Source organism: Argopecten irradians, chromosome 1, assembly GCF_041381155.1.
Source record: "Argopecten irradians isolate NY chromosome 1, Ai_NY, whole genome shotgun sequence".
Classification (NCBI taxonomy): domain Eukaryota; kingdom Metazoa; phylum Mollusca; class Bivalvia; order Pectinida; family Pectinidae; genus Argopecten; species Argopecten irradians.
The window spans coordinates 71,693,022-71,720,868 of NC_091134.1; the positions used below are offsets into that span (position 1 = coordinate 71,693,022).

Genomic DNA, 27,847 nt, shown 5'->3' on the forward strand with positions numbered 1-27,847 from the left:
TATATTGTTGTACTGATATCACCATTACTGATTTGTATAAGTATATTGTTGTTTTGATATCACCGTTACTAATGTATCTAAGTATATTGTTGTTCAAATATCACCATTACTGAAGTGTCTTAGTATATTGTTGTACATATATCATCGTTACTGATGTGTATAAGTATATTGTTGTACAGATATCACCGTTACTGATATATCTAAGTTCATTTTATACAGATATCAACGTTACTGATGTGTCTAAGTTTATTGTTGTACAGATATCACCGTTAAAGATATGTCTAATATATTATTGTACAGATATCACCGTTACAGATATGTCTAATATATTATTGTACAGATATCACCGTTACAGATATGTCTAAGTATATCTTTGTACAGATATCACCATTACTGATGTGTCTAAGTATATTGTTGTACAGATATCACCGTTACTGATGTGTCTAAGTGTTCTGTAACAAATAGTTACATTATACAATTATTTCGTATTATATTATGTGTCATAGATTCGGTACATCGCCGCTTTAAAACTTTATAGTTACATTAGAGTTATCCCCGTTTGTTTCGCTCTTTTCGCAAGATACGCCATTGGAGGGCCTCGCACCATTAGTTTGGGTGGTCCAAAAATGTAAGTTTACAGAGTTTATAATCGTTTAGACTAAATGTAATTTCATTCCTATTGTATGTTATGTTATCGATCACTCATATTTACTATGAATAGGAAATATACAGTCGACATATTAAAGTAAATCATGTCAAATTAAGGTCATATCGTTTCGAGTAACATTTATTGCATTATAGCATAGTGTTGTTTGTTATGTGTTCTGTCTATCAGAAAGAGTAATTCTTCTTTCTGTTTGTTTCAGTTCTTCACTTTGTTTCATCGTGATTAAAATAAACCTCATACACCGAGATATGGATTCGGGTTTTTTGTGTAGTATTTCGCCCCCTCGTATCAGGATAGTGAAGAAATTTCGGACACTCTGTAATCGTGTTTCAATGCAGCCCGATAGACACTTGTACAACTACTCGTACTAGTCTCAGTGACCAATGGAACTGTTTTCGAACAAGCAATTTCGTACAAATTAGTGTCACACGTACCACTACTTGAAAACTACTCCATATAAGACTTTCCATATATATTACACATATACAGCCTCAATTTGTGTACAGTTAACTAGAACATTCGTACAAATATGTCGATCAAATCATCTGTAACTCAGAAAAACATTCTTGAAAGCCGAAGGACACGGGTCCTGACTGAGAAGGCCAAAGAACAATATGAACAAACATTAACCAAACTCAAGGATAAATTGTCCTCTGCTTGGGGAAAGTGCCAGTCTGAGTTGGACAATGTTATGTGTGCTAGTGATGATAACGTAGAAAATCTGAAAAAAGTAAGACTTTCTCTGTCAATAGTATATGGTGGATATTGCATGATTTCAGATGAATTTACGTCCTACATGGACACAATCAACTCTGCAGAAAGCCAAGGTGAAGTAGCTCATCACGCAACAAATTTCAAAAGATCAGACTTCATAGTAAAAAACGTCCTTAAACAGATAGATGTAAAAATTAGTTCCGCAGAATATGAGACTCGTTCCAATCGGTCATCGAGGCACTCCGATCATTCTGGTCGCACTTCACGACACTCTGATCGCATCTCACAACATTCGAACTCTAGCTCTGATGCCGCTAGAAGGAGAGCTAAGGCAGACGCTGCTAAGGTTCGCGTCGCATATGTACAAAAGGAAGCTGAGTTACGTAAACATCAAGCATTTATTGAGCAGGAGGAGAAATTACACTTAGCAAAATTAGAACGTCAAAAACAAGAACTAAATGCGGATATGTATGTTTTACAAGAACGCAAAAACTGTGCCGCAGCGGAAGCGGAAGCTGATGCACTTGAAACAATCAGTGCTGCAGGTGAAAGTATACATATTCCTGCACATCTCAATGTTCCTGTAGTGGATACTGTGTTGCGTACAGAGAAATATGTTAATTCGCTCACAAACATTGAAAATGGGTCGCGTTACGACACAAGGGAACCGAACATTGAAAATCTGTCGCGTTACGAAGCAAGAGAACCGCACTTTGAGAATATGTCGCGTTACGAAGCGAGGCAACCCAACATTGGAAATGTGTCGCGCGACGAAGAAAGACAACTGAACATGGAAAATGTGTCGCAAAATGAATCGAGACAACCAGTCATGAAGGAGAGCACTGTCGCGTCTGAACTTTCGCAATTTCTGTTAAAAAAAGATCTAATATTCTCGCGACTACACAAGTTCGACGATTCACCCGAAAATTATGCTGCCTGGAGAACTGGGTTTTGTAACATCATGGACGAACTCAATGTCTCGCCACCTGAAGAACTTGACTTGTTAATACGTTGGTTAGGACCTGAATCGATGAAACACGCGACAAGCATCCGTGCAGCAAGTACGTCAAACCCAGTTAAAGGTCTTTCACGACTATGGGACCGTCTTAATGAAAGGTATGGAAGCCCCCATATGGTCGAGAGCGCACTCAAAACAAAACTAAACAATTTTTCCAAGATCACGAACAAGGACTTCAAGCGATTATATGAACTTGCTGACATTCTTTTGGAAATTGAATCTGCCATGGAAAACCCGACATACCGAGAACTTCTCTCATACTTTAACACCACTGCTGGGATAAATCCTATAGTCTCTAAGTTGCCGCACAACATTCAGGAAAAATGGACAAATCATGCTGTTCGGTATCGTAAACAATTTGATGTTGTTTTCCCACCCTTTTCATGCTTCACAGAATTCGTGCGCGAGATGAGTCAGATAAAGAATGATCCAGGATTTGTCTATGACAACGACACTGCGAAAGACAGCAGTACTCAGAAACAGGACAGAAATCCTGTTAGTCGTGCCCCCGCAAAGAAACGTGGAAACCAGTCGGCACCTCATGTCTCTACTTTCAAAACTGAAATCTCACCTACAGGAAACATGGAGTCTATCGACAGTTCATCGCTTTGTCCGTTGCATCACACAGGCCATTCGTTAAACTCCTGTCGTCAATTTCGATCAAAACCTATTGGAGTTAGGAGAAAATACCTTAAAGAAAAGAGGTACTGTTTCAAATGTTGTGACAGCACTGATCATGTGTACAAAAACTGTTCGAAGAACATAACATGCAATGTATGTCAAAGCACTGAACATCCGGGAGCTCTACATTTTGACGGCGGGGAGAAAAATCGTGACAAAGAACCACTAGTAAAAACAGTCACCATACCACATAATGAGAAAGTTACGGCAAATTGTACGCGTATTAACAATGCCAGTGGCCGAAGTAAATCGTGCGCCAAAATCCTCATGGTAAATGTTCACCCTACACAAGAGCCACAGAATACAGTAAAGATGTACGCGTTGTTAGATGAACAAAGTAATAGATCTCTTGTACGCCCTGCGTTTTTCCAACTTTTTGATAAAAAGTACGAAACTGTAAACTACTCGCTATCGACATGCTCTGGACTTGCTTCAGCTACAGGGAGGAAAGCGTGTGACTTTACTGTCTCAGCACTTGATGGTTCATTTAATGCAGACCTACCGTGCTTACTTGAATGTGACAATATGCCGAACGAACGAGAGGAAATTCCAACTCCGGATGTTGCCTTGAGTTACCCCCATCTTTCTGACCTCGCACAATACATTCCTGATCTCGATCCTAGTGTAGAAATTGTCATGCTTCTAGGCCGTGATATCCCTGAGGTACATCACGTACAAGATCAACGTATTGGTCCTTCCGGTTCACCTTACGCGCAACAACTCCATCTAGGATGGACAATAATTGGAGAAACGTGTTTAGGTACTATGCATCGTCCCGACACAGTCAATGTCAATAAGACTTATCTCATCAAGGACCGACCATCGCTTTGCAAACCTTGTCCCTACAATCTCCGAGTGAAGGAACGTGCACCTTCAGATACCACTGCGCACGACGAGTGTGAACACTCAATCTTCCAAAGAACCAGAGATGACGAAAAACTGGGTTTCTCTCGTGAGGACCAGGACTTCCTGAAAATTATGGATAGAGACTTTACAAAAGACTTACATGGGCGATGGACAGCTCCACTACCATTTAAACCACATCGACCGCGTTTGCCAAACAACAAGTCCCAAGCAGTAAAGCGCGCTCATATACTTGACAATACACTGCGTAAGGATCCCATCAAGAGAGCACATTTCATAACCTTCATGCAGAAACTGTTTGAGCAAAAACACGCCGAACTAGCTCCACCGCTCCATGACGGTCAAGAATGTTGGTACTTGCCAATCTTCGGAGTGTATCATCCGAAAAAGAGAGACCAAATCCGCGGAGTCTTTGATTCATCGGCTAAACATGATGGGCTGTCGCTCAACAATGTCTTGATGTCCGGTCCAGACATGACCAACAATTTACCAGGGATCTTGTTGCGCTTCCGCAGAGAGCAGGTCGCAGTAACAGCCGACGTCCAGCAAATGTTTTACAACTTCTTTGTCTGTGAGGATCATCGAAATTTCTTGAGGTTCTTATGGTATCAAGATAATGACATGTCCAAGGACTTGGTTGAATACCGCATGTGTGTGCATGTATTCGGCAATACCCCCTCACCTGCAGTTGCTACGTACGGCCTTCGGAGAACTGCATGTGAAAACGCTGACAACTTTGGCTATGATATGAAGGAGTTCGTTGAGCAAGACTTTTATGTTGATGACGGGCTTATGTCGCTGCCATCTGCACCAGAAGCTATTGACCTCATGAAACGTACGCAACAAGCTCTCGCTACAGCTGGCATAAGGCTTCACAAAGTGGCTTCAAACAGCACACAAGTGTTAAAATCATTCCCCCAAGAAGACCTCGCAAAAGACTTAAAGGATCTGGAGATAGGTACAGACAGCTTACCTGTCCAGCACAGTCTCGGACTCAGTTGGGATCTTGAATCGGACTCATTTCTGTTTCGCATATCTCCAGATGACAAACCGTACACTCGTCGCGGTGTTCTTTCAGTGACTAATAGTTTGTTTGATCCACTAGGCTTTATCGCACCTGTTGCAATCGGAGGGAAAATACTGCTGCGCTCTATGACTACGGGTATGTTCGACTGGGATGAGACTCTTCCTTCAAAGTTCTATAATGAGTGGGAACGATGGAGAGATTCATTACATGATCTTCAGGACCTCAGAATTCCACGTCAGTATACTTCATCATCCTTCAAAGAGTGCGAGAACATCAGTGTCCATGTTTTCTCAGACGCTTCTGAGAAAGCTATAGCCTCTGTCGGTTACTTGTTGACAGCGTGTGAAGATGGAACTCAAGAGCTAGGGTTCATCTTGGGTAAGACCAAGGTTGCGCCACTTCATACCACGACGATACCACGACTTGAGCTGTGTGCTGCTGTTCTTGCGATAGAAATCGCGGAAACTATATCTGAGCAACTCAATCTGCCGTTAAAGCATCTTTCGCTTCTACACAGATAGTAAAGTGGTTTTAGGATACGTGTATAACCAGACCCGCCGTTTCTATAACTACGTGTGTAATCGCGTAACGAGGATCCGCAAGAGCTCAACTCCTGAACAGTGGAACTTTGTATCAACAGAACATAACCCCGCTGACCAAGGAACTAGACCTATTCACGCAAAGGACTTGTTGGAAAGCAAGTGGCTCCACGGTCCCATGTTTCTCCTCGAAGGAACAGAGTTCTCCGATGACCTTGTTCCAGAGGTATCGGCTGACGATAAGGAAGTTCGGCCAGAGGTATCCTGTCTCCTCACCAAGGCAAAAGTATCAGGTGAGACAATTCTTAAGCGCTGTGAAAAGTTTTCCAATTGGCATCAGTTGGTTACGGCTATGGGAACTTTGATTAAATTAGCAAGGCGAATTGGTGGAGGGAATTTACCTTCAACTCCGAGTTGCCTCGAGTCCTTCTCGCGTGCACAAACTTTCATTCTACAACTTGTTCAGCGAGACACCTTTCCGACGGAAATCGAATGTTTGTCATCTGGCAATCCATGTCCTAGAGATAGTCCTATATCTGCTTTGAACCCGTTTCTGGACCAGCATGGTCTCCTGCGCGTGGGAGGACGTTTGAAACACGCAAAGATAGACACCAACGAGAAATATCCGATCATCATTCCCAGCGCTCATCATATATCCACTCTCATTGTGAGACACTATCATGAACAGATGAAACATCAGGGTCGCCATCTCACCGAGGGATCTATCAGGTCGGCTGGCTTTTGGATTGTTGGTGGCAAGCGCCTTATATCGTCTATCATTCATAAGTGCGTCACGTGTAGGAAGTTTCGAGGCAAGGAAGGGAACCAGATAATGTCAGATCTGCCAAAAGATCGTGTCGTACCAGGACCGCCATTCTCCTCTTTGGGCGTCGACGTTTTCGGCCCGTGGAATGTTGTCGCACGTCGGACAAGAGGTGGTGTTGCCAACAGTAAACGATGGGCCGTGCTATATACATGCTTGACGACTAGAGCCATTCACATTGAAGTCGTTGAAGAACTTAGCACCTCAGCATTCATCAACGCGACTCGTAGGTTCATCGCCATCAGAGGAAAAGTGACGGAATTCAGGTCAGATCGAGGCACCAATTTTGTGGGCGCTACCGACTTGATGAGAATCGACGCTGTAAATGTAGAGGATGGTCCATTGAAGGAGTTTTTGTTTAGAAGTGGAACAGTATGGATCTTTAACCCTCCACATTCCTCCCATATGGGCGGAGTGTGGGAGCGGATGATAGGTGTTGTTCGACGGATCTTAGACTCTATGCTTTACCATACTACGACTAAGGACCTAACTCATGATGTGATTACTACATTTATGGCGGAAGTCACTGCAATGGTAAACGCGCGACCTTTACTTCCTGTCTCTACTGACCCGGATAATCCAACAGTTCTGAGTCCCAGCATGTTACTTACACAGAAACCAGCTGAAACAGGAGAGTACATCACCGACACTAACAGTAAAGACATGTACAGAGCTCATTGGCGTCGAGTTCAAGCGTTAGCCAACGTTTTCTGGAAGCGTTGGCGTCTCGAGTTCCTTCAGTCTCTCCAACAACGTCGCAAATGGACTGTTCGCAGACGTGATATGCAACCTGGAGATATTGTGCTAGTTATAGAAAAGGACTCCCATAGGAACAACTGGCCCATGGGAATCGTGAAGGAGACTTTCCCAGGTGATGACGGTCATGTGCGCACCGTCACAGTTCAGTTATATCGCAATGATGAACAAAAAATCAAAAACTATGTCAGACCCATCACGGAACTTATCGTACTCTTAGAAAAAGAGAATCAGTAATTTGTCCCAATCATGGGAAATTCTGAGACTAATTTCATGGACATTTCAAGTGTATTAATGAACTAGTTGATTGCCCTGTAGGTTAAAGTGACCACTACGAACTGAAGTATACTTGAAAGGCTTATTAGTTGTATGTTTAATTATAGTGGTATTTCCCATATTCAATACCAGACGGGGAGTGTTCTGTAACAAATAGTTACATTATACAATTATTTCGTATTATATTATGTGTCATAGATTCGGTACATCGCCGCTTTAAAACTTTATAGTTACATTAGAGTTATCCCCCTTTTGTTTCGCTCTTTTCGCAAGATACGCCATTGGAGGGCCTCGCACCATTAGTTTGGGTGGTCCAAAAATGTAAGTTTACAGAGTTTATAATCGTTTAGACTAAATGTAATTTCATTCCTATTGTATGTTATGTTATCGATCACTCATATTTACTATGAATAGGAAATATACAGTCGACATATTAAAGTAAATCATGTCAAATTAAGGTCATATCGTTTCGAGTAACATTTATTGCATTATAGCATAGTGTTGTTTGTTATGTGTTCTGTCTATCAGAAAGAGTAATTCTTCTTTCTGTTTGTTTCAGTTCTTCACTTTGTTTCATCGTGATTAAAATAAACCTCATACACCGAGATATGGATTCGGGTTTTTTGTGTAGTATTTCGCCCCCTCGTATCAGGATACTAAGTATGTTGTTGTATATATATCACCGTTACTGATGTGTCTAAGTATATTGTTGTACTGATATCACCGTTACTTATTTGTATAAGTATATTGTTGTACAGATATCCCCGTTACTGATGTGTCTAAGTATATTGTTGTACAGACATCATCGTTACTTATGTGTCTAAGTATATTGTTGTACAGATATCACCGTTACTGATGTGTTTAAGTATATTGTTGTACAGATATCACCGTTACTGATGTGTCATAGTAAATTGTTGTACAGATATCACCGTTACTGATGTGTTTAAGTATATTGTTGTACAGATATCACCGTTACTGATGTGTCTAAGTATATTGTTGTATATATATCACCGTTACTGATGTGTCTAAGTATATTGTTGTATAGATATCACCGTTACTGATGTGTCTAAGTATATTGTTGTACAGATATCACCGTTACTGATGTGTCTAAGTATATTGTTGTACAGATATCACCGTTAATGATGTGTCTAAGTATATTGTTGTACAGATATCACCGTTACTGATGTGTCTAAGCATATTGTTGTATAGATATCACCGTTATTGATGTGTCTAAGTATATTGTAATACAGATATCACCGTTACTGATATGTCTAAGTATATTGTTGTACAGATATTACCGTTACTGATGTGTCTAAGTATATTGTTGTACAGATATCACCGTTACTGATGTGTCCAAGTATATTGTTGTACAGATATCACCATTACTGATGTGTCCAAGTATATTGTTGTACAGATATCACCATTACTGATGTGTCTAAGTATATTGTTGTACAGATATCGCCATTACTGATGTGTCTAAGTATATCGCCATTACTGATGTGTCTAAGTATATTGTTGTACAGATATCGCCATTACTGATGTGTCCAAGTATATTGTTGTACAGATATCGCCATTACTGATGTGTCCAAGTATATTGTTGTACAGATATCACCGTTAATTATGTGTCTAAGTATATGATGCATACTGATATCTGCGTATTGTTGTCGTATATAAAGTATATGATCCTTTGCATAGACCTAACAGCTACCTATACCGGAAGTCCTGATCAAACGCTGTCGGATGTTTCAATCCAACAAAAACTGAACGCCATTATACCCTACAATACTCAACAAATTTCATATGGAACAGGCACAAAACGAATGCAAAAGTGAAATATCGTGTAGGTTTACAAATTGATTTTTTAACTGTTGTCATTATCAAGAACATAAAATCACCGTTCTGCAAGCTTCAGATCAAATGTTTGGGAGAGCACTTGCCACGATACGGGGAATCCAAGCCCTTTAATATTAACAGGTGTACGGCAGATCTAACGCTTTGTAGATAGATACAAAGCGATTTGGTTCTGATGAGGTAACAAGAAGTTGGTATGTTTAGCTGAAATGATGTTTGTTGTGGATGTCTGTTTATAAAGGTTTACTATGTAACCTCAGGTGGTAGCGAGGTAATCGAGCTTGTAACTACGTTCATATGACGCTGGTTGGTAATCTCAGGGGGACAGCTTGTGCAAGTCAGCGAAGTACAATCTTAACATCGGAATTAACACAAGGTGTTTACACACGGATGAAAGAGGCAAACGTACACTTGCAAATTTGCATTGTGGATCAATGGCAGAGCGAACGGAAAAAAAAACTTATACAAAAAATGAGATGACCTTTGTTTTAAGCCCTTCGAAATTACTACGAAATTTTAATAATTATACAATTATCCTATTAGCACTAATCAATGTGTTGATGTTTACAAATAATAAAACCATTATTCCCAAGCAGGTAAGAACTAGACAAAGTTCATAACTCACCAAAAGTAAAACAAAACACCACGTAATAACTATGATGCAACGAAATTGAGAACAGTTTCAAATATATTTTAGACTTCTGGACCAGGTAACTGAATCTTTGCTTAGGATATGTTATGAGTACTAAGAGAAGCAGGTTATCCCGACAAAGGAAGCAAAAAAAAATATATTACTTACCAAGAGTTGGACAATACTCGCCAATGAACCGCTTTGTCAGGAATCGCACCGTAAGAGCTAAAGTAGAAATAGAAAACACGTTTATAATAATAAACATGTTTCGTTTATATAAACTATCGCTAGGGCGTAAGATTATAAATATCTGTAATGTATTTTGTAAACACATAAATAGCTGGTTTTCGCGCTCATCTTCTAAGATGTATGGCACCACGTATGAATATAATCAAAATAATGATCAAGTTGTTCAAACATATAATAATGGCCAACAACAGAGTTATTGCCTGGTTTGTTACATGTTTACATATCTATCAGAATTACAAACATACATGTATAAAACTGTTCACATGAAAGTAAATACATCATTTGTCATGATATAAAGCCGTAACATGAGGCTTTTAGAATAGGTTATGATCATTAAATATGAAATGTCCGTTCTGTACAAACTGCTGTGTTTTGGTTTTTTTCCTTTGCAGTTTTGTTACCATGAACATGTAAATACAACGAATATCACTAAGTCAGGCACTAAATAAAATCAAAACGTCAGTAAGAATTTTTTTGTAGGCGAATAGTTAATGCCACAGTATCCTGTTTACTCTTCGCTGAAGAACATATAGGTATAGTATGGATATATTGATGTAACGCTTTAGAAAACCTGTCTTATATATCAACATTATTCTTTAGTACTATTGGTTTATAACAACGGTAAGAATTTAAAGAAAATAAAAAAAAATGATCAGTGACAAAAAGCAGTTTCTTTACAGTCTGCTCGTAACGCTAATTTGGATATAGTGGTTTCAGAATAGATTTGGAGATATAATTATCTAAATATTTAAATTATGGGTCAATTTTATCATAACGTGAATATTGCTGATATTTTGTTTGATTCATCCGCGTTTTGAGCTTAGTGCCATCCGATATATATTATCATTAACTTTTTCTTGAATCAGTTCTACAGCGGTAAACAGATGTGCAGTCAAATATCGAAAAGTGCATGATATCTTAAGTAACTTTTGTACTATTCATTTAGTAGCTACCATCGGTATAATATTTTTTAAATCTATGAAACAGTTGGGCTGTATTTGTCAATGTTATCAATTAAGGGCTGTATGACATTGTTATCATTATTCTGATTCCTCTCAGGAGTGATCGACATTTCGCATTTTTTCCCCAATCACAATTCTGACACCATAAAAGCTGAAGAAGAATGCCTGTGTGTTCCAGGCCTAATTCAAAAGTGTCAGGAAGATTGTGTAAATGAATGGTTTATAGATTGGAAATGTCTATATCACACCGGTGTCTTGGCAGCGGGTGGACTCCGACCAGGCCTAATGTTTCCTACACATCAGCGGGGTGGTAAAGCATTGTAACAGATTCTACTTTGTTTGTATACTGAAAGGGGGGAAGGGTAGGAAATGCTCAAAGTGGGAATAAAAACAATTCGAGATAACCAAAATATTTCAAAATCAGTAAAATTGAATTTGCCATGCATCTTCCACATATTTCAGGATATATGCCAGAGAGTAGTGATTCACATCATTCCTGTATCTTAGCAATACGATGTTAAGCTGAGCCTAACATGATGGTAATTTAAAAATCATTAACAAATCATTATTATGTATCATGGAATTTTAATATTGTGTGTTGAACTCTTCACAAGAGCTGACTGGAGATTATGTCTTATTCTTTAAACGTTTCAAAGTTCCTTATCTACAAAGCTCAAAACGGTGTCTCCCCTATTTCAATTATATATTTTTTTTAGTAACGTAGAAATATTTATCAACTGAAAAAGCATTGTTAGTAACTTCGGAACTTTACCTAACATTAAAGTCACGTTGATGTTTTATTTGAAAGTTGAGCTTTTAAAATGGTCTCATAAAATGTAACCCGTTAGCAACAAGACAGACTTTGATAAACATTCACCAGAAGAGTTTTTAGCAATAGTTTCCCAAACACAACAATGCCCCTGTTAGAACATACTTGACATCTCATCCTATAACATTTTCTCAAATTAGGCCTTCGTGCTAGAAAGCTTATTCGAGCCTAGATTACCTCATACAATTCGCCCTTCCAGTCATCATCTGTAATGTTCACAAACAGGCTTAATGTAGATACTATAAGAAGACCAAATACAGAACTTTAAACAAATAAAATATTAAAATCAGTAAAGGTGAAGACGAAAGATATATACCAACCAGTCCATTGTTTGATAAAAGAAAGAAATTACTGATCTCTGATACACCGCCTGCCAAAGGTAAAACTTGTAACGTTAGGTAGCTAGTGCGAATAATTGGGAAATGTGCAGTGTAAATATATCGATAGCACTGATTAATGAATAATTAGCTGTACTGAAGAATAGCTATAGTTAATATAGTACCCCATATAAAAGTGTTCGTCAGGCTTTGAAATAATGTCTCCCCAAAGTTTTACCCAAACTGCGAAGCAGTTTAGATCCAGAGTCCTAGAAATTATAGCAACTAGCAACATTATATAATGGTTTTATTTTTCTTAATCATATTTGCTCAGGAAAAGTGATATATAGGTTTTTGAATATGTCATCGAATTGCTCATACAAAGTACTTGATAATAAAAGCAAAGACAAAAATATACTGGCGGGTCATAAATAGAAATTGTGATTTTATGGAATCGTAAGGGGTTGATTTGATTGATGAAATAATATAATTATATAGAACTAATTGTTTAAACCAAACAAGAACTGAAATTGTATTTTACATATTGTGCATACTTCAACGTAATACTAGTTTTCACAATAAATTACAAAATTTTAAGAAAATTTAATTAAATGGAAATTGCATAATGATAATTATCTTACCTGTCTTTCCGACACCTGGACAGCCCAGCAGAACAACTTTAAACACAGTGTCCTTGCTGTCACTTCCGTTGCTACGATACCTTGATCCATTCATTATTGTGTCCTTGGTTCTTAGATCGTGCATCACATGTGACTACGTAAACCTCTTTGTAGTAGTAGTAAGTTAATAGGTTACACTAACTTATATTAGGGGGACAACATATACACGAATAGATGCATTATATAAAGCTATCACAGTTTACCACAGATCAGGAATGACACACATTTATGAAGATAAGTTTTTTTATAGTTACAGGTTATTCCATCACATTATCCTTCACGAATTATCACATAACAGATATATCACAGTTTCCAAAAAACATATTTTAACACCAAAATCCAGTCGAATCAACAGGTGAATAAAAGTTTCTATGCATCGGTTTTGGAATTCTTTGTCCATGTATGTTTTGGAATTACAAGTATTGCTGACTTTGTACTATTCCAGTAAAGTGCTGGTCGATGGAAGCTGAGTTAACGGTGTGTACGGGAGCTGTAAGGTCGGCAGTCTGTCATCATCTGCTAGCATTGCTCAAGTGTGAAGCGTGTTATATATAACGGGAGGAAGGCCGTATCTCAGAACAAACTTATCTATCTGTAGTGGAGATAGGACCCTAACACCCGTCATATGTCCTAGGTAAGGACTCGACACCCTCCTCAGTGTCAAACACAGATTAAAGGATTTGTACCCCGGTGATATTAATCCTCCGTTATGAAAAGAAAAATAAATTACAGTTTAGAATTATCGAATTTTTCTCATATAAGTGGTCCAGTGATATACATTTGCTATGTTTAAGTGTTTTCCAAAGGTATTAAAAACCTAACTTGAATGAAGTAGATGACTGTTTACACAGATATAATTTGTAGTTCGACATTTGCGCGTTGCTATAGCACACACATGTCTGATGTACGGACTAATTCACCGGCCAACAGAGAACTTGCGCACACGGAAGTATCTTGATAAGACCTTATCTCGCTATTAGCTTGCTTCTGTATAAACCGATGTCTGAGTAGAAGTTCTGGTTATAGATGACTATCGTACCACAAGGTCAAATTATCGAACTAATTGCGCCGTCATTGACGTTAGAGAATGCATGTTCCTTGGGATGTTTTCACCAGTGATCGTCAGTGTGCTCTCCTTCCTGGTCCCGTCGAGTGGTGTACGTAATAACGATAACATTTACTTTTTGTCCATTCCAACGATATATACCAAGGGAATGGCAAATCACGCAGAGAATTCGACGTCAATTTGATACTCATATTTTCTTCATCATTCATCCCGGAAGGGATTGTCATATATCAAAAAGGATACTTGGTTCTTCTTCGTTTTTATTCAAGGGTTCAGCGAACTCCGTGAAAGATGTATAAAATGTACTTTCTTCCACCTGGAAGGGCCAGTCATGGATATTCATAGATGTACTCTTATCTGGGTCACTGTCATAAGGTTTCTGGGTCCAATGGGGATATGATAGGTTTTCTATGAAGATACGAGGAACCTTTTGGGAGAGCTTTGTACTACCTGATATATTCTCTTATTCACTTTTAACAGGTACATGTAGCTCCTATAGACACGTTTGTGTTTGTTTGTTGTAATGTCTGTTGTGCCAAAGGATATACTCTGATGAATCGAACACCTGATTTGTACTGTTAAAGTATAGTGTAACGTTATGTTTTTTATAATTATATTCTAATCGACAACACTTTCATTTAGTTTGAAGACGAACTCGTGCGACAATCAATTACATATTACTTAAGTTAGTTCGTATATGTTCTGGATTTGTCTTCATTAAACCATCGTCATATCAAAACTCAAGTTTTGGCTCAATATATTGTTCTCTGTAGATTGTTTATTTAGATGTGAATTGGCTATTAACTGAAATGTGCATATTTTGCTACTCGTCCAATCTGACAGATTTGTCCATAGCCCACTTTTTTTGTTACAATGTTGTTTATTTAGGGGACAGAATCACCGATATATCACAGATCTAAACTCCTCCAGCCCTCCATGTTAGGGTGGGTAACATTTCCTCACATATAGATATATACTAGTCAGGCTAATCATGGATTTTAAATGTATGTTCAAACGATGTGTAATGTGTGTTTTAGTCAAAGGAAACATTGCTGTGTTAATATTAGGAGGAAACACGCTAAAATATCGATGTAAACAAACGTAGTTTTCTAAATGTGTACCCAGGAAATGTTATACATTCCGCCAAACGATTTCCGGCATGGAGACCTTCGATAGGGGGAGTGTAAAATAGAAAGCGTCTTACGGTCAGAAAGAATAAAAGGGAGATAAATGATATGCTGTTAACATATCGGATATTTACAGAGCGAGAGACACAGACTTTTTCGTAGTCAATCGAGTATTATTGCATTTTTAAAATGTCTTAATTTATAATCAATCAATGGATTGATTAATAGTATAATAAGCAAAATAAATATGTAAACTCTTTGCTACATTTCAATATTCCCATTATCCGGTAGAATAATACGGTTTTTTTCTGACATATCATCTTCAAAAAATGTTCAATAATTTGAAGAAAAGAAAAAGGTGCATGTACAAACTAATGCATCGTAAAAGTAGAAACAAAATTAAACGATATTTAAGGTACACATTGTCTCTGTGAGAAACACTTAGACATAGATTCCTAGAACTGTTAATTAGCTGTATGTAACAATAAAATTTTCAGGTGTGTTTAATTCATCACTAAATACCTGTACCAGCAATTTCTGGATTATTAATAAAACACAAATGAAAGATTGGAAGTCTTTGTATTCATCCATTAATACTTTTTATCTCAGTGTAATAAGACAAATGCTAAACAAATTTGCAGACAAACATCAAATAGATAATTTTCGGGGAAGTAAAACATTTTAGTTCATGCCCAATCTGTATAGTGTTAATTTGAAATATGCAGTAAAACCTTTCTGTGGTTTGCAGAAATAATGCACATAATGTTTCAACACGTGTGTAATGTATTTCAGAAGATTAGCTGTAGCCTCAAATTAAAGGATAAAGGTATAGGAATTTTAACGCCAATGTAAATATCTGCATAAACTCTATTACACCAACATCTTAAACAGGTGCTTTACATCTCTCACAAACTCGTAAACTGTTGAAATCTAAATGTACTGCACTCAGTATACACACACATCTAATTAACACTTCCATTTTTCTTATATCATTATTTTAATGGAATTCGTAGAAAAAACAACAAAGGAACTCGTAATGTTTGAATGCATTATTGGTCCTATCTATGAAAAACAAGCAACATTTGCTTTTGTTAGTTCACAAGAAATTTGTACGATTGTAGATCATGCGGAATTGTCAATCTTGGTATCTTCAATATCAATCGAAACTTCTCGAATGTATAATATGACCTGGGGTGTAATAGAAGTAAGTATATGTATATGTAAACATTTCTTCATCGGAAAAACGTAATTAACCCTAAGTGTGCGAAAGAAATTAATAGTTATTGAAATATTGAGATATTATAGCCTTATTTCAAGAAATCGATCGTAAACTTTTCTCGTTCGAGTTGCACAACACAACATCGATACACTAAAGCTTTCCGAGGAGTAGTGTCATAGATGGTTACCATGTTGTAATGAAAGCAGCCCATTGTTTAAAATTGGATGCTCTCGTATCACATCAGAGGTCAATGTTCGACAGTTACATCCGAGGAGTTCCGATTGTTGCAATGCGACAAGGTATCTAGAAGTGCTGGGTAAAACTGGGCCAAATCTCAAAATAACATATCGAAACTTCCTTTGAAGTTTCAACTACCCCAATAAACAGATTATTTGTAGTGAACTATATGAACGGGATATATGTTGTATTGTTAAAGGTGCATAATAAATAAATATAAAATGTATTTTACAAGGAAAATTAAAGTATATACATCTATACATAGACTGGTGAATAAATACAACAAAGATATCATCGCTCCGGAATAGTAAGCGTCTCTGCGTTATCGTCGGCATCCGCCATATAACTCTAGATCAAATAAATTATGTAATAATTTCAGATTTCAGGCATCCACACGGAACCACAAATCATATCAAGAAGATTAAAGTTTTATCTTACATCACAAAAGGAACAGATTTCTTGATAGAGACGATATATTTTCAGATTATATTAAAGGACAAACGTTTCCACAAACTATTTAACTCCCATCTATTTCGGCCGCTTTGTGTCGGTTATCTATAAACTAATCTGAGAACATGTATGGAAGAACTTACGAGAACTTACCTGGCCTTACATGGACCTTCAAAAACAACAGGTATTAATGTTCGTTTTTTAATGACAAAAACTTTGACGGTCATGACTGTTGAATATACCTCGTGAAATTCAAAATAAAGGGCACCAGAACTTTTTAAAATTTGGTCATCAAGATTAATATTCACTCATAGTGAATACAAAAACAAAAGAAAAGCATCGTTAACTCACCTTATTGACCTATCTGACCATATTTGTTGATATTTTGCCCCCACTGTAGTGATTTTGAGGTACTCTATTTTCCTTTGTTATTGACCTATCTGACCATATTTGTTGATATTTTGCCCCTACTGTAGTGATTTTGAGGTACTCTATTTTCCTTTTTTATTGACCTATCTGACCATATTTGTTGATATTTTGCCCCTACTGTAGTGATTTTGAGGTACTCTATTTTCCTTTGTTATTGACCTATCTGACCATATTTGTTGATATTTTGCCCCTACTGTAGTGATTTTGAGGTACTCTATTTTCCTTTGTTATTGACCTATCTGACCATATTTGTTGATATTTTGCCCCTACTGTAGTGATTTTGAGGTACTCTATTTTCCTTTGTTATTGACCTATCTGACCATATTTGTTGATATTTTGCCCCTACTGTAGTGATTTTGAGGTACTCTACTTTCCTTTGTTATTGACCTATCTGACCATATTTGTTGATATTTTGCCCCTACTGTAGTGATTTTGAGGTACTCTACTTTCCTTTGTTATTGACCTATCTGACCATATTTGTTGATATTTTGCCCCTACTGTAGTGATTTTGAGGTACTCTATTTTCCTTTGTTATTGACCTATCTGACCATATTTGTTGATATTTTGCCCCTACTGTAGTGATTTTGAGGTACTCTATTTTCCTTTTTTATTGACCTATCTGACCATATTTGTTGATATTTTGCCCCTACTGTAGTGATTTTGAGGTACTCTATTTTCCTTTGTTATTGACCTATCTGACCATTTGTTGTGATATTTTGCCCCTACTGTAGTGATTTTGAGGTACTCTATTTTCCTTTGTTATTGACCTATCTGACCATATTTGTTGATATTTTGCCCCTACTGTAGTGATTTTGAGGTACTCTATTTTCCTTTGTTATTGACCTATCTGACCATATTTGTTGATATTTTGCCCCTACTGTAGTGATTTTTGAGGTACTCTATTTTCCTTTGTTATTGACCTATCTGACCATATTTGTTGATATTTTGCCCCTACTGTAGTGATTTTGAGGTACTCTATTTTCCTTTGTTATTGACCTATCTGACCATATTTGTTGATATTTTGCCCCTACTGTAGTGATTTTGAGGTACTCTATTTTCCTTTGTTATTGACCTATCTGACCATATTTGTTGATATTTTGCCCCTACTGTAGTGATTTTGAGGTACTCTACTTTCCTTTGTTATTGACCTATCTGACCATATTTGTTGATATTTTGCCCCTACTGTAGTGATTTTGAGGTACTCTATTTTCCTTTGTTATTGACCTATCTGACCATATTTGTTGATATTTTGCCCCTACTGTAGTGATTTTGAGGTACTCTATTTTCCTTTGTTATTGACCTATCTGACCATATTTGTTGATATTTTGCCCCTACTGTAGTGATTTTGAGGTACTCTATTTTCCTTTGTTATTGACCTATCTGACCATATTTGTTGATATTTTGCCCCTACTGTAGTGATTTTGAGGTACTCTATTTTCCTTTGTCAGTATGTGTTATGATTTCCATATTGTCTTATCCTTCCTATTGTTTTTACATTAACAAGCAGTATCCATATATTTACAAAAATAACCCCAGACGGGGTAAATAGGTAGTCGATAGAGAAAAAGAGCCATATTACTATGGGGAGTAGTCGGTTTATATTTCATCGTTGTCTCCATTGATTCAATGTAGAATGAAGTCCTACATCATCGAACAGGAGGTAGATTGGCGCACCAAGTTCACTTTTTACGCTTTTTATCAACTTGAAATGGTCATAACACTATTTAGATAAGTGAAAAAACAGCACCACTGTTTTAGTGGAAATCAAATGTTGAAATGTTCATGATTAAGTCAACTATATTCTACGTAAAAATATTCTTATTACATGAAAACAGCCCGATATGTGGCATGAGAGAATTTACGGAATCATTAGAGTTAATGCATATTTAAGTAGAGTTCTTATTTTGTTGATGTGCAGAAAATATCCGTTTTATTGCTTTCTGATAATAAAGCAAATAAATACATTTGATAGATAAATAAATAAGTCGTTTTTTACATTCCTTGGATTATGTTCTCGCCTAGAGGTTTACACACAGAACATAAGTGCTAATGAAACCGCCAATAACAAAAACTACATATTTCTGTAATCTTTTTTTAAACTTCTCTACCGGAAACTGTAATAAAAACAATACCCATTACCTTAAAGTCTTAGCGATTTTTTTTTTAACTAAGATTGGCATACCTTTGCTGTATAATTGCGACAATCCAGGGAAATTGCTACGCTCGTTACCAGAAGAGCAATTCTCCCCATTACAAGGTCAAGTCTAATGCTTGTAGATTAAAATTAATGCCGTCATTACACAAGTTAACACCTTCCATCCGGCCGTCACGAGACTCCATTCTCACACCTTCACTAGCTATAGGTAATGTTATATTAAGAGACCTCCATTTCACCCTCCCCAGCCCTTGGATCCATCAGCGTTTTTATATCTCCGTGGTTTACTAGTTGTTGTGTTTCGTTATTATGAACATTCTAACTTTCTTTTTAAATCCCTTTTGTGTAGGTAAGAACCAATGCCGTTAACACCATTATGGTGCGATTTTCATTATTCAGATTAGAAACAGGTATAATGAACATTTAAGGTTTTGTTCCTGATAACAGGATAAACGTTTTCTTGTTCATAGATGTCTCTTCCTCTACAAATTTCCGTCCTCGTGGTCATCATCATGTACATGAAAACAAAAACCACCTATGTAAAATTCATCATGAACTTCTTGATACATTTGAAAATATGATTGTGACCGACCAGCAATATGAACACAGACGTAATACATGATCACAAACTATTCATAAGGCAACAATTCAAAAAATCCGTTTGTACTGATATTTGTAAAAACTTTAAATAAATAGAATAATCAGTAAAACGAAGATTCGACTTAAAGAGGATCACTATACCAATGTTAGCATTTTGTCGATCGTTCGTCATCATTCTAGATCGCCCGAGCCAAAACAATGTGAATTGGAAAATATAGTGTCTTTGATATATAAATCTTTAGACAATAATTAAAAGCTAAATGATAATGATATTTCATTATTTCTATACCAATACCTCAAAGTGTGAATAGTTCCTATCATGGGATTTGTGAACAAACGATTTGAATATCTGAGAAAAGCGGGTACTCGGAATGCTGGAATGTTACAATCTAAATATTAGAAATGGAATTTATGAGAAACTGATATGTTCACGTTTACCAAAGAGATTACAATGTATTATTAAGTTGTTTCTGATGCTTTGTTATAATTGGAAACCAGACTCAAAGACTTGATTTGAAAAAGCTCTAGATATAAATATAGGTTGTTGCCCAAAATGTCACCAAAATCAAATCGGTCAATCGAAGTAGGATCTCAGAGAAGAGTTAAAAATCAGATTATTTTAATAATGGCCAAATTAAATTGTATATTGGTGTGTAGTTACGCATAGTAGATGAATGTTGAAAAGGCACCTGTAAACCCACCCTGTATTTCGTATGCTTGTTTAATTTTAGAGAGAGAGAGAAAAAAAGAAATGTAAGAACCTCCGGGGTCTTTGTTGTTATTTCTTAAGAAGTTAGACAGGCGTATCAGTTTAGAAAGAGTTCAGAATACTGGTCTGGGCGGAAATATAATCGGAGATAGCCTCACTTGGCACGTAGACACAAAACGGCGAAGCATGTATCAGAGAGGACAAAAATAACCAAATTCATATTGTTGTTCTGAAAAAGTTTCGTGATTTAATGAAATTCAAAACTAGGATGGTATATTTAGTTTAGTCCTATCGACACTCCAGACTTTGAACGACATATTTATCGTATCATTTCCTCTAAAACTGTTACATCTTCTCGAAATAAATTGTAGATGGTTCAGATATGGATATTTCATAAAAAAAGCATATGGTAGATCTTGTCTTTCTTCTATTCTATTCAATCATGAAGAGAATCGAGGGAAAGAAACTCTGTGAAATTAGAACACCACCCCCTCCCTTCACAGGCCGGCCCCTACATCTATCCTCATTCGACAATATGTTTTTATGGGGACAGTGTAAGAATCAAGGTTTTAGATAAGATGCTCAGATAGATCATTATGAAAACTCTATCTGGTGAACGTGCTCTCGCGCGGATGTTTGTACATTGTGTATTATTATTATTGTCCAATGGTACAGTTGTCACATGTTAATACTAAGGTAGCCTTGATGGCTGTTGGCCTTTCTGTTCCACAGACAAGCTACATCCGTCTCGTATCTACATCGTCTGCTTGGTTGTGTCAAGATATTTTCGAAAACATGCATCATAATATTTTCCGTGCAATAATCCCATAGACATGCTGAAGTACAAGGAAACATGTTATTACTTGGAAGTTTTACGACATGAGCTAACATCTACACGTCACGTCAATGTCTATTAGACGATGAGCTTCTCCCCCAAAGGCTCCTGTGGCCTCCTCCCACACGATTTAAAGTAACACAGATTTAAACAAGAGAAAGTCGGGGAAAGAGCGTTCTTACTTTGTAAATGTGCTTTTAGGTGTAAGACAGTCTAATTTGTCATTGAATACAATGATGGCACTTAACTGACAACGCTGTACATAATTCCAATGATTTTTTTATATACAATATATAAGATATGTGATTTAATCCTTAATTGACGTCCTTTTTTCGTTTTCTCAGCACATCTGTTCTTTTGAGTGCAAATTAAAGATGGGCAGTTATTCTGTATTCGATGTCTAACTTTTGTATTCACCATAATATGATCACCTCTAGAGTTGGTGGTAAGTGTTTGTATTATAACATGATCACCTCTAGAGTTGGTGGTAAGTGTTTGTATTATAACATGATCACCTCTAGAGTTGGTGGTAAGTGTTTGTATTATAATATGATCACCTCTAGAGTTGGTGGTAAGTGTTTGTATTATAATATGATAATATGATCACCTCTAGAGTTGGTGGTAAGTGTTTGTATTATAACATGATCACCTCTAGAGTTGGTGGTAAGTGTTTGTATTATAACATGATCACCTCTAGAGTTGGTGGTAAGTTGTTTGTATTATAATATGATCACCTCTAGAGTTGGTGGTAAGTGTTTGTATTATAATATGATCACCTCTAGAGTTGGTGGTAAGTGTTTGTATTATAATATGATCACCTCTAGAGTTGGTGGTAAGTGTTTTGTATTAAATGATCACCTCTAGAGTTGGTGGTAAGTGTTTGTATTATAATATGATCACCTCTAGAGTTGGTGGTAAGTGTTTGTATTATAACATGATCACCTCTAGAGTTGGTGGTAAGTGTTTGTATTATAACATGATCACCTCTAGAGTTGGTGGTAGTGTTTGTATTATAATATGATCACCTCTAGAGTTGGTGGTAAGTGTTTGTATTATAATATGATCACCTCTAGAGTTGGTGGTAAAGTGTTTGTATTATAAAATGATCACCTCTAGAGTTGGTGGTAAGTGTTTGTATTATAATATGATCACCTCTAGAGTTGGTGGTAAGTGTTTGTATTATAACATGATCACCTCTAGAGTTGGTGGTAAGTGTTTGTATTATAATATGATCACCTCTAGAGTTGGTGGTAAGTGTTTGTATTATAATATGATCACCTCTAGAGTTGGTGGTAAGTGTTTGTATTATAACATGATCACCTCTAGAGTTGGTGGTAAGTGTTTGTATTATAACATGATCACCTCTAGAGTTGGTGGTAAGTGTTTGTATTATAATATGATCACCTCTAGAGTTGGTGGTAAGTGTTTGTATTATAATATGATCACCTCTAGAGTTGGTGGTAAGTGTTTGTATTATAATATGATCACCTCTAGAGTTGGTGGTAAGTGTTTGTATTATAACATGATCACCTCTAGAGTTGGTGGTAAGTGTTTGTATTATAATATGATCACCTCTAGAGTTGGTGGTAAGTGTTTGTATTATAACATGATCACCTCTAGAGTTGGTGGTAAGTGTTTGTATTATAATATGATCACCTCTAGAGTTGGTGGTAAGTGTTTGTATTATAATATGATCACCTCTAGAGTTGGTGGTAAGTGTTTGTATTATAATATGATCACCTCTAGAGTTGGTGGTAAGTGTTTGTATTATAATATGATCACCTCTAGAGTTGGTGGTAAGTGTTTGTATTATAATATGATCACCTCTAGAGTTGGTGGTAAGTGTTTGTATTATAATATGATCACCTCTAGAGTTGGTGGTAAGTGTTTGTATTATAATATGATCACCTCTAGAGTTGGTGGTAAGTGTTTGTATTATAATATGATCACCTCTAGAGTTGGTGGTAAGTGTTTGTATTATAATATGATCACCTCTAGAGTTGGTGGTAAGTGTTTGTATTATAATATGATCACCTCTAGAGTTGGTGGTAAGTGTTTGTATTATAACATGATCACCTCTAGAGTTGGTGGTAAGTGTTTGTATTATAATATGATCACCTCTAGAGTTGGTGGTAAGTGTTTGTATTATAATATGATCACCTCTAGAGTTGGTGGTAAGTGTTTGTATTATAATATGATCACCTCTAGAGTTGGTTGGTGGTAAGTGTTTGTTGTATTATAACATGATCACCTCTAGAGTTGGTGGTAAGTGTTTGTATTATAATATGATCACCTCTAGAGTTGGTGGTAAGTGTTTGTATTATAATATGATCACCTCTAGAGTTGGTGGTAAGTGTTTGTATTATAATATGATCACCTCTAGAGTTGGTGGTAAGTGTTTGTATTATAATATGATCACCTCTAGAGTTGGTGGTAAGTGTTTGTATTATAATATGATCACCTCTAGAGTTGGTGGTAAGTGTTTGTATTATAATATGATCACCTCTAGAGTTGGTGGTAAGTGTTTGTATTATAATAAATGATCACCTCTAGAGTTGGTGGTAAGTGTTTGTATTATAATTGATCACCTCTAGAGTTGGTGGTAAGTGTTTGTATTATAATATGATCACCTCTAGAGTTGGTGGTAAGTGTTTGTATTATAATATGATCACCTCTAGAGTTGGTGGTAAGTGTTTGTATTATAATATGATCACCTCTAGAGTTGGTGGTAAGTGTTTGTATTATAATATGATCACCTCTAGAGTTGGTGGTAAGTGTTTGTATTATAATATGATCACCTCTAGAGTTGGTGGTAAGTGTTTGTATTATAATATGATCACCTCTAGAGTTGGTGGTAAGTGTTTGTATTATAATATGATCACCTCTAGAGTTGGTGGTAAGTGTTTGTATTATAATATGATCATCTAATGTGTAAGTGTTGTATATAATGATCACTCTAGAGTTGGTGGTAAGTGTTTGTATTATAATATGATCACCTCTAGAGTTGGTGGTAAGTGTTTGTATTATAATATGATCACCTCTAGAGTTGGTGGTAAGTGTTTGTATTATAATATGATCACCTCTAGAGTTGGTGGTAAGTGTTTGTATTATAATATGATCACCTCTAGAGTTGGTGGTAAGTGTTTGTATTATAATATGATCACCTCTAGAGTTGGTGGTAAGTGTTTGTATTATAATATGATCACCTCTAGAGTTGGTGGTAAGTGTTTGTATTATAATATGATCACCTCTAGAGTTGGTGGTAAGTGTTTGTATTATAATGTGATCACCTCTAGAGTTGGTGGTAAGTGTTTGTATTATAACATGATCACCTCTAGAGTTGGTGGTAAGTGTTTGTATTATAACATGATCACCTCTAGAGTTGGTGGTAAGTGTTTGTATTATAATATGATCACCTCTAGAGTTGGTGGTAAGTGTTTGTATTATAATATGATCACCTCTAGAGTTGGTGGTAAGTGTTTGTATTATAATATGATCACCTCTAGAGTTGGTGGTAAGTGTTTGTATTATAATATGATCACCTCTAGAGTTGGTGGTAAGTGTTTGTATTATAATATGATCACCTCTAGAGTTGGTGGTAAGTGTTTGTATTATAATATGATCACCTCTAGAGTTGGTGGTAAGTGTTTGTATTATAATATGATCACCTCTAGAGTTGGTGGTAAGTGTTTGTATTATAATATGATCACCTCTAGAGTTGGTGGTAAGTGTTTGTATTATAATATGATCACCTCTAGAGTTGGTGGTAAGTGTTTGTATTATAATATGATCACCTCTAGAGTTGGTGGTAAGTGTTTGTATTATAACATGATCACCTCTAGAGTTGGTGGTAAGTGTTTGTATTATAATATGATCACCTCTAGAGTTGGTGGTAAGTGTTTGTATTATAACATGATCACCTCTAGAGTTGGTGGTAAGTGTTTGTATTATAATATGATCACCTCTAGAGTTGGTGGTAAGTGTTTGTATTATAATATGATCACCTCTAGAGTTGGTGGTAAGTGTTTGTATTATAATATGATCACCTCTAGAGTTGGTGGTAAGTGTTTGTATTATAATATGATCACCTCTAGAGTTGGTGGTAAGTGTTTGTATTATAATATGATCACCTCTAGAGTTGGTGGTAAGTGTTTGTATTATAATATGATCACCTCTAGAGTTGGTGGTAAGTGTTTGTATTATAATATGATCACCTCTAGAGTTGGTGGTAAGTGTTTGTATTATAATATGATCACCTCTAGAGTTGGTGGTAAGTGTTTGTATTATAATATGATCACCTCTAGAGTTGGTGGTAAGTGTTTGTATTATAATATGATCACCTCTAGAGTTGGTGGTAAGTGTTTGTATTATAATATGATCACCTCTAGAGTTGGTGGTAAGTGTTTGTATTATAATATGATCACCTCTAGAGTTGGTGGTAAGTGTTTGTATTATAACATGATCACCTCTAGAGTTGGTGGTAAGTGTTTGTATTATAATATGATCACCTCTAGAGTTGGTGGTAAGTGTTTGTATTATAATATGATCACCTCTAGAGTTGGTGGTAAGTGTTTGTATTATAACATGATCACCTCTAGAGTTGGTGGTAAGTGTTTGTATTATAATATGATCACCTCTAGAGTTGGTGGTAAGTGTTTGTATTATAATATGATCACCTCTAGAGTTGGTGGTAAGTGTTTGTATTATAATATGATCACCTCTAGAGTTGGTGGTAAGTGTTTGTATTATAATATGATCACCTCTAGAGTTGGTGGTAAGTGTTTGTATTATAATATGATCACCTCTAGAGTTGGTGGTAAGTGTGTTTGTATTATAATATGATCACCTCTAGAGTTGGTGGTAAGTGTTTGTATTATAATATGATCACCTCTAGAGTTGGTGGTAAGTGTTTGTATTATAATATGATCACCTCTAGAGTTGGTGGTAAGTGTTTGTATTATAACATGATCACCTCTAGAGTTGGTGGTAAGTGTTTGTATTATAATATGATCACCTCTAGAGTTGGTGGTAAGTGTTTGTATTATAATATGATCACCTCTAGAGTTGGTGGTAAGTGTTTGTATTATAATATGATCACCTCTAGAGTTGGTGGTAAGTGTTTGTATTATAATATGATCACCTCTAGAGTTGGTGGTAAGTGTTTGTATTATAATATGATCACCTCTAGAGTTGGTGGTAAGTGTTTGTATTATAATATGATCACCTCTAGAGTTGGTGGTAAGTGTTTGTATTATAATATGATCACCTCTAGAGTTGGTGGTAAGTGTTTGTATTATAATATGATCACCTCTAGAGTTGGTGGTAAGTGTTTGTATTATAATATGATCACCTCTAGAGTTGGTGGTAAGTGTTTGTATTATAATATGATCACCTCTAGAGTTGGTGGTAAGTGTTTGTATTATAACATGATCACCTCTAGAGTTGGTGGTAAGTGTTTGTATTATAATATGATCACCTCTAGAGTTGGTGGTAAGTGTTTGTATTATAATATGATCACCTCTAGAGTTGGTGGTAAGTGTTTGTATTATAATATGATCACCTCTAGAGTTGGTGGTAAGTGTTTGTATTATAATATGATCACCTCTAGAGTTGGTGGTAAGTGTTTGTATTATAATATGATCACCTCTAGAGTTGGTGGTAAGTGTTTGTATTATAATATGATCACCTCTAGAGTTGGTGGTAAGTGTTTGTATTATAATATGATCACCTCTAGAGTTGGTGGTAAGTGTTTGTATTATAACATGATCACCTCTAGAGTTGGTGGTAAGTGTTTGTATTATAATATGATCACCTCTAGAGTTGGTGGTAAGTGTTTGTATTATAATGTGATCACCTCTAGAGTTGGTGGTAAGTGTTTGTATTATAACATGATCACCTCTAGAGTTGGTGGTAAGTGTTTTTGTATTATAATATGATCACCTCTAGAGTTGGTGGTAAGTGTTTGTATTATAATATGATCACCTCTAGAGTTGGTGGTAAGTGTTTGTATTATAATATGATCACCTCTAGAGTTGGTGGTAAGTGTTTGTATTATAATATGATCACCTCTAGAGTTGGTGGTAAGTGTTTGTATTATAATATGATCACCTCTAGAGTTGGTGGTAAGTGTTTGTAT

The 27,847-nt window shown here is 36.3% G+C and overlaps 1 protein-coding gene across 1 annotated transcript in view; it reads right to left on the reverse strand.

The window, feature by feature from the left end:
- LOC138307433 (ras-related and estrogen-regulated growth inhibitor-like) overlaps nucleotides 1–14,033 on the reverse strand; it is a 37,250-nt gene extending 23,217 nt beyond the window's left edge. The window contains exons 1-2 of the mRNA XM_069248185.1: nucleotides 12,846–14,033; nucleotides 10,016–10,072 (exon numbers count right to left, since the gene is read on the reverse strand). Of these exons, the coding sequence (XP_069104286.1) occupies nucleotides 10,016–10,072; nucleotides 12,846–12,969 (181 nt within the window). The 5' untranslated portion in view covers nucleotides 12,970–14,033. The remainder of the gene's footprint in view (nucleotides 1–10,015; nucleotides 10,073–12,845) is intronic.
- Between the last annotated feature and the right edge of the window lie 13,814 nt (nucleotides 14,034–27,847).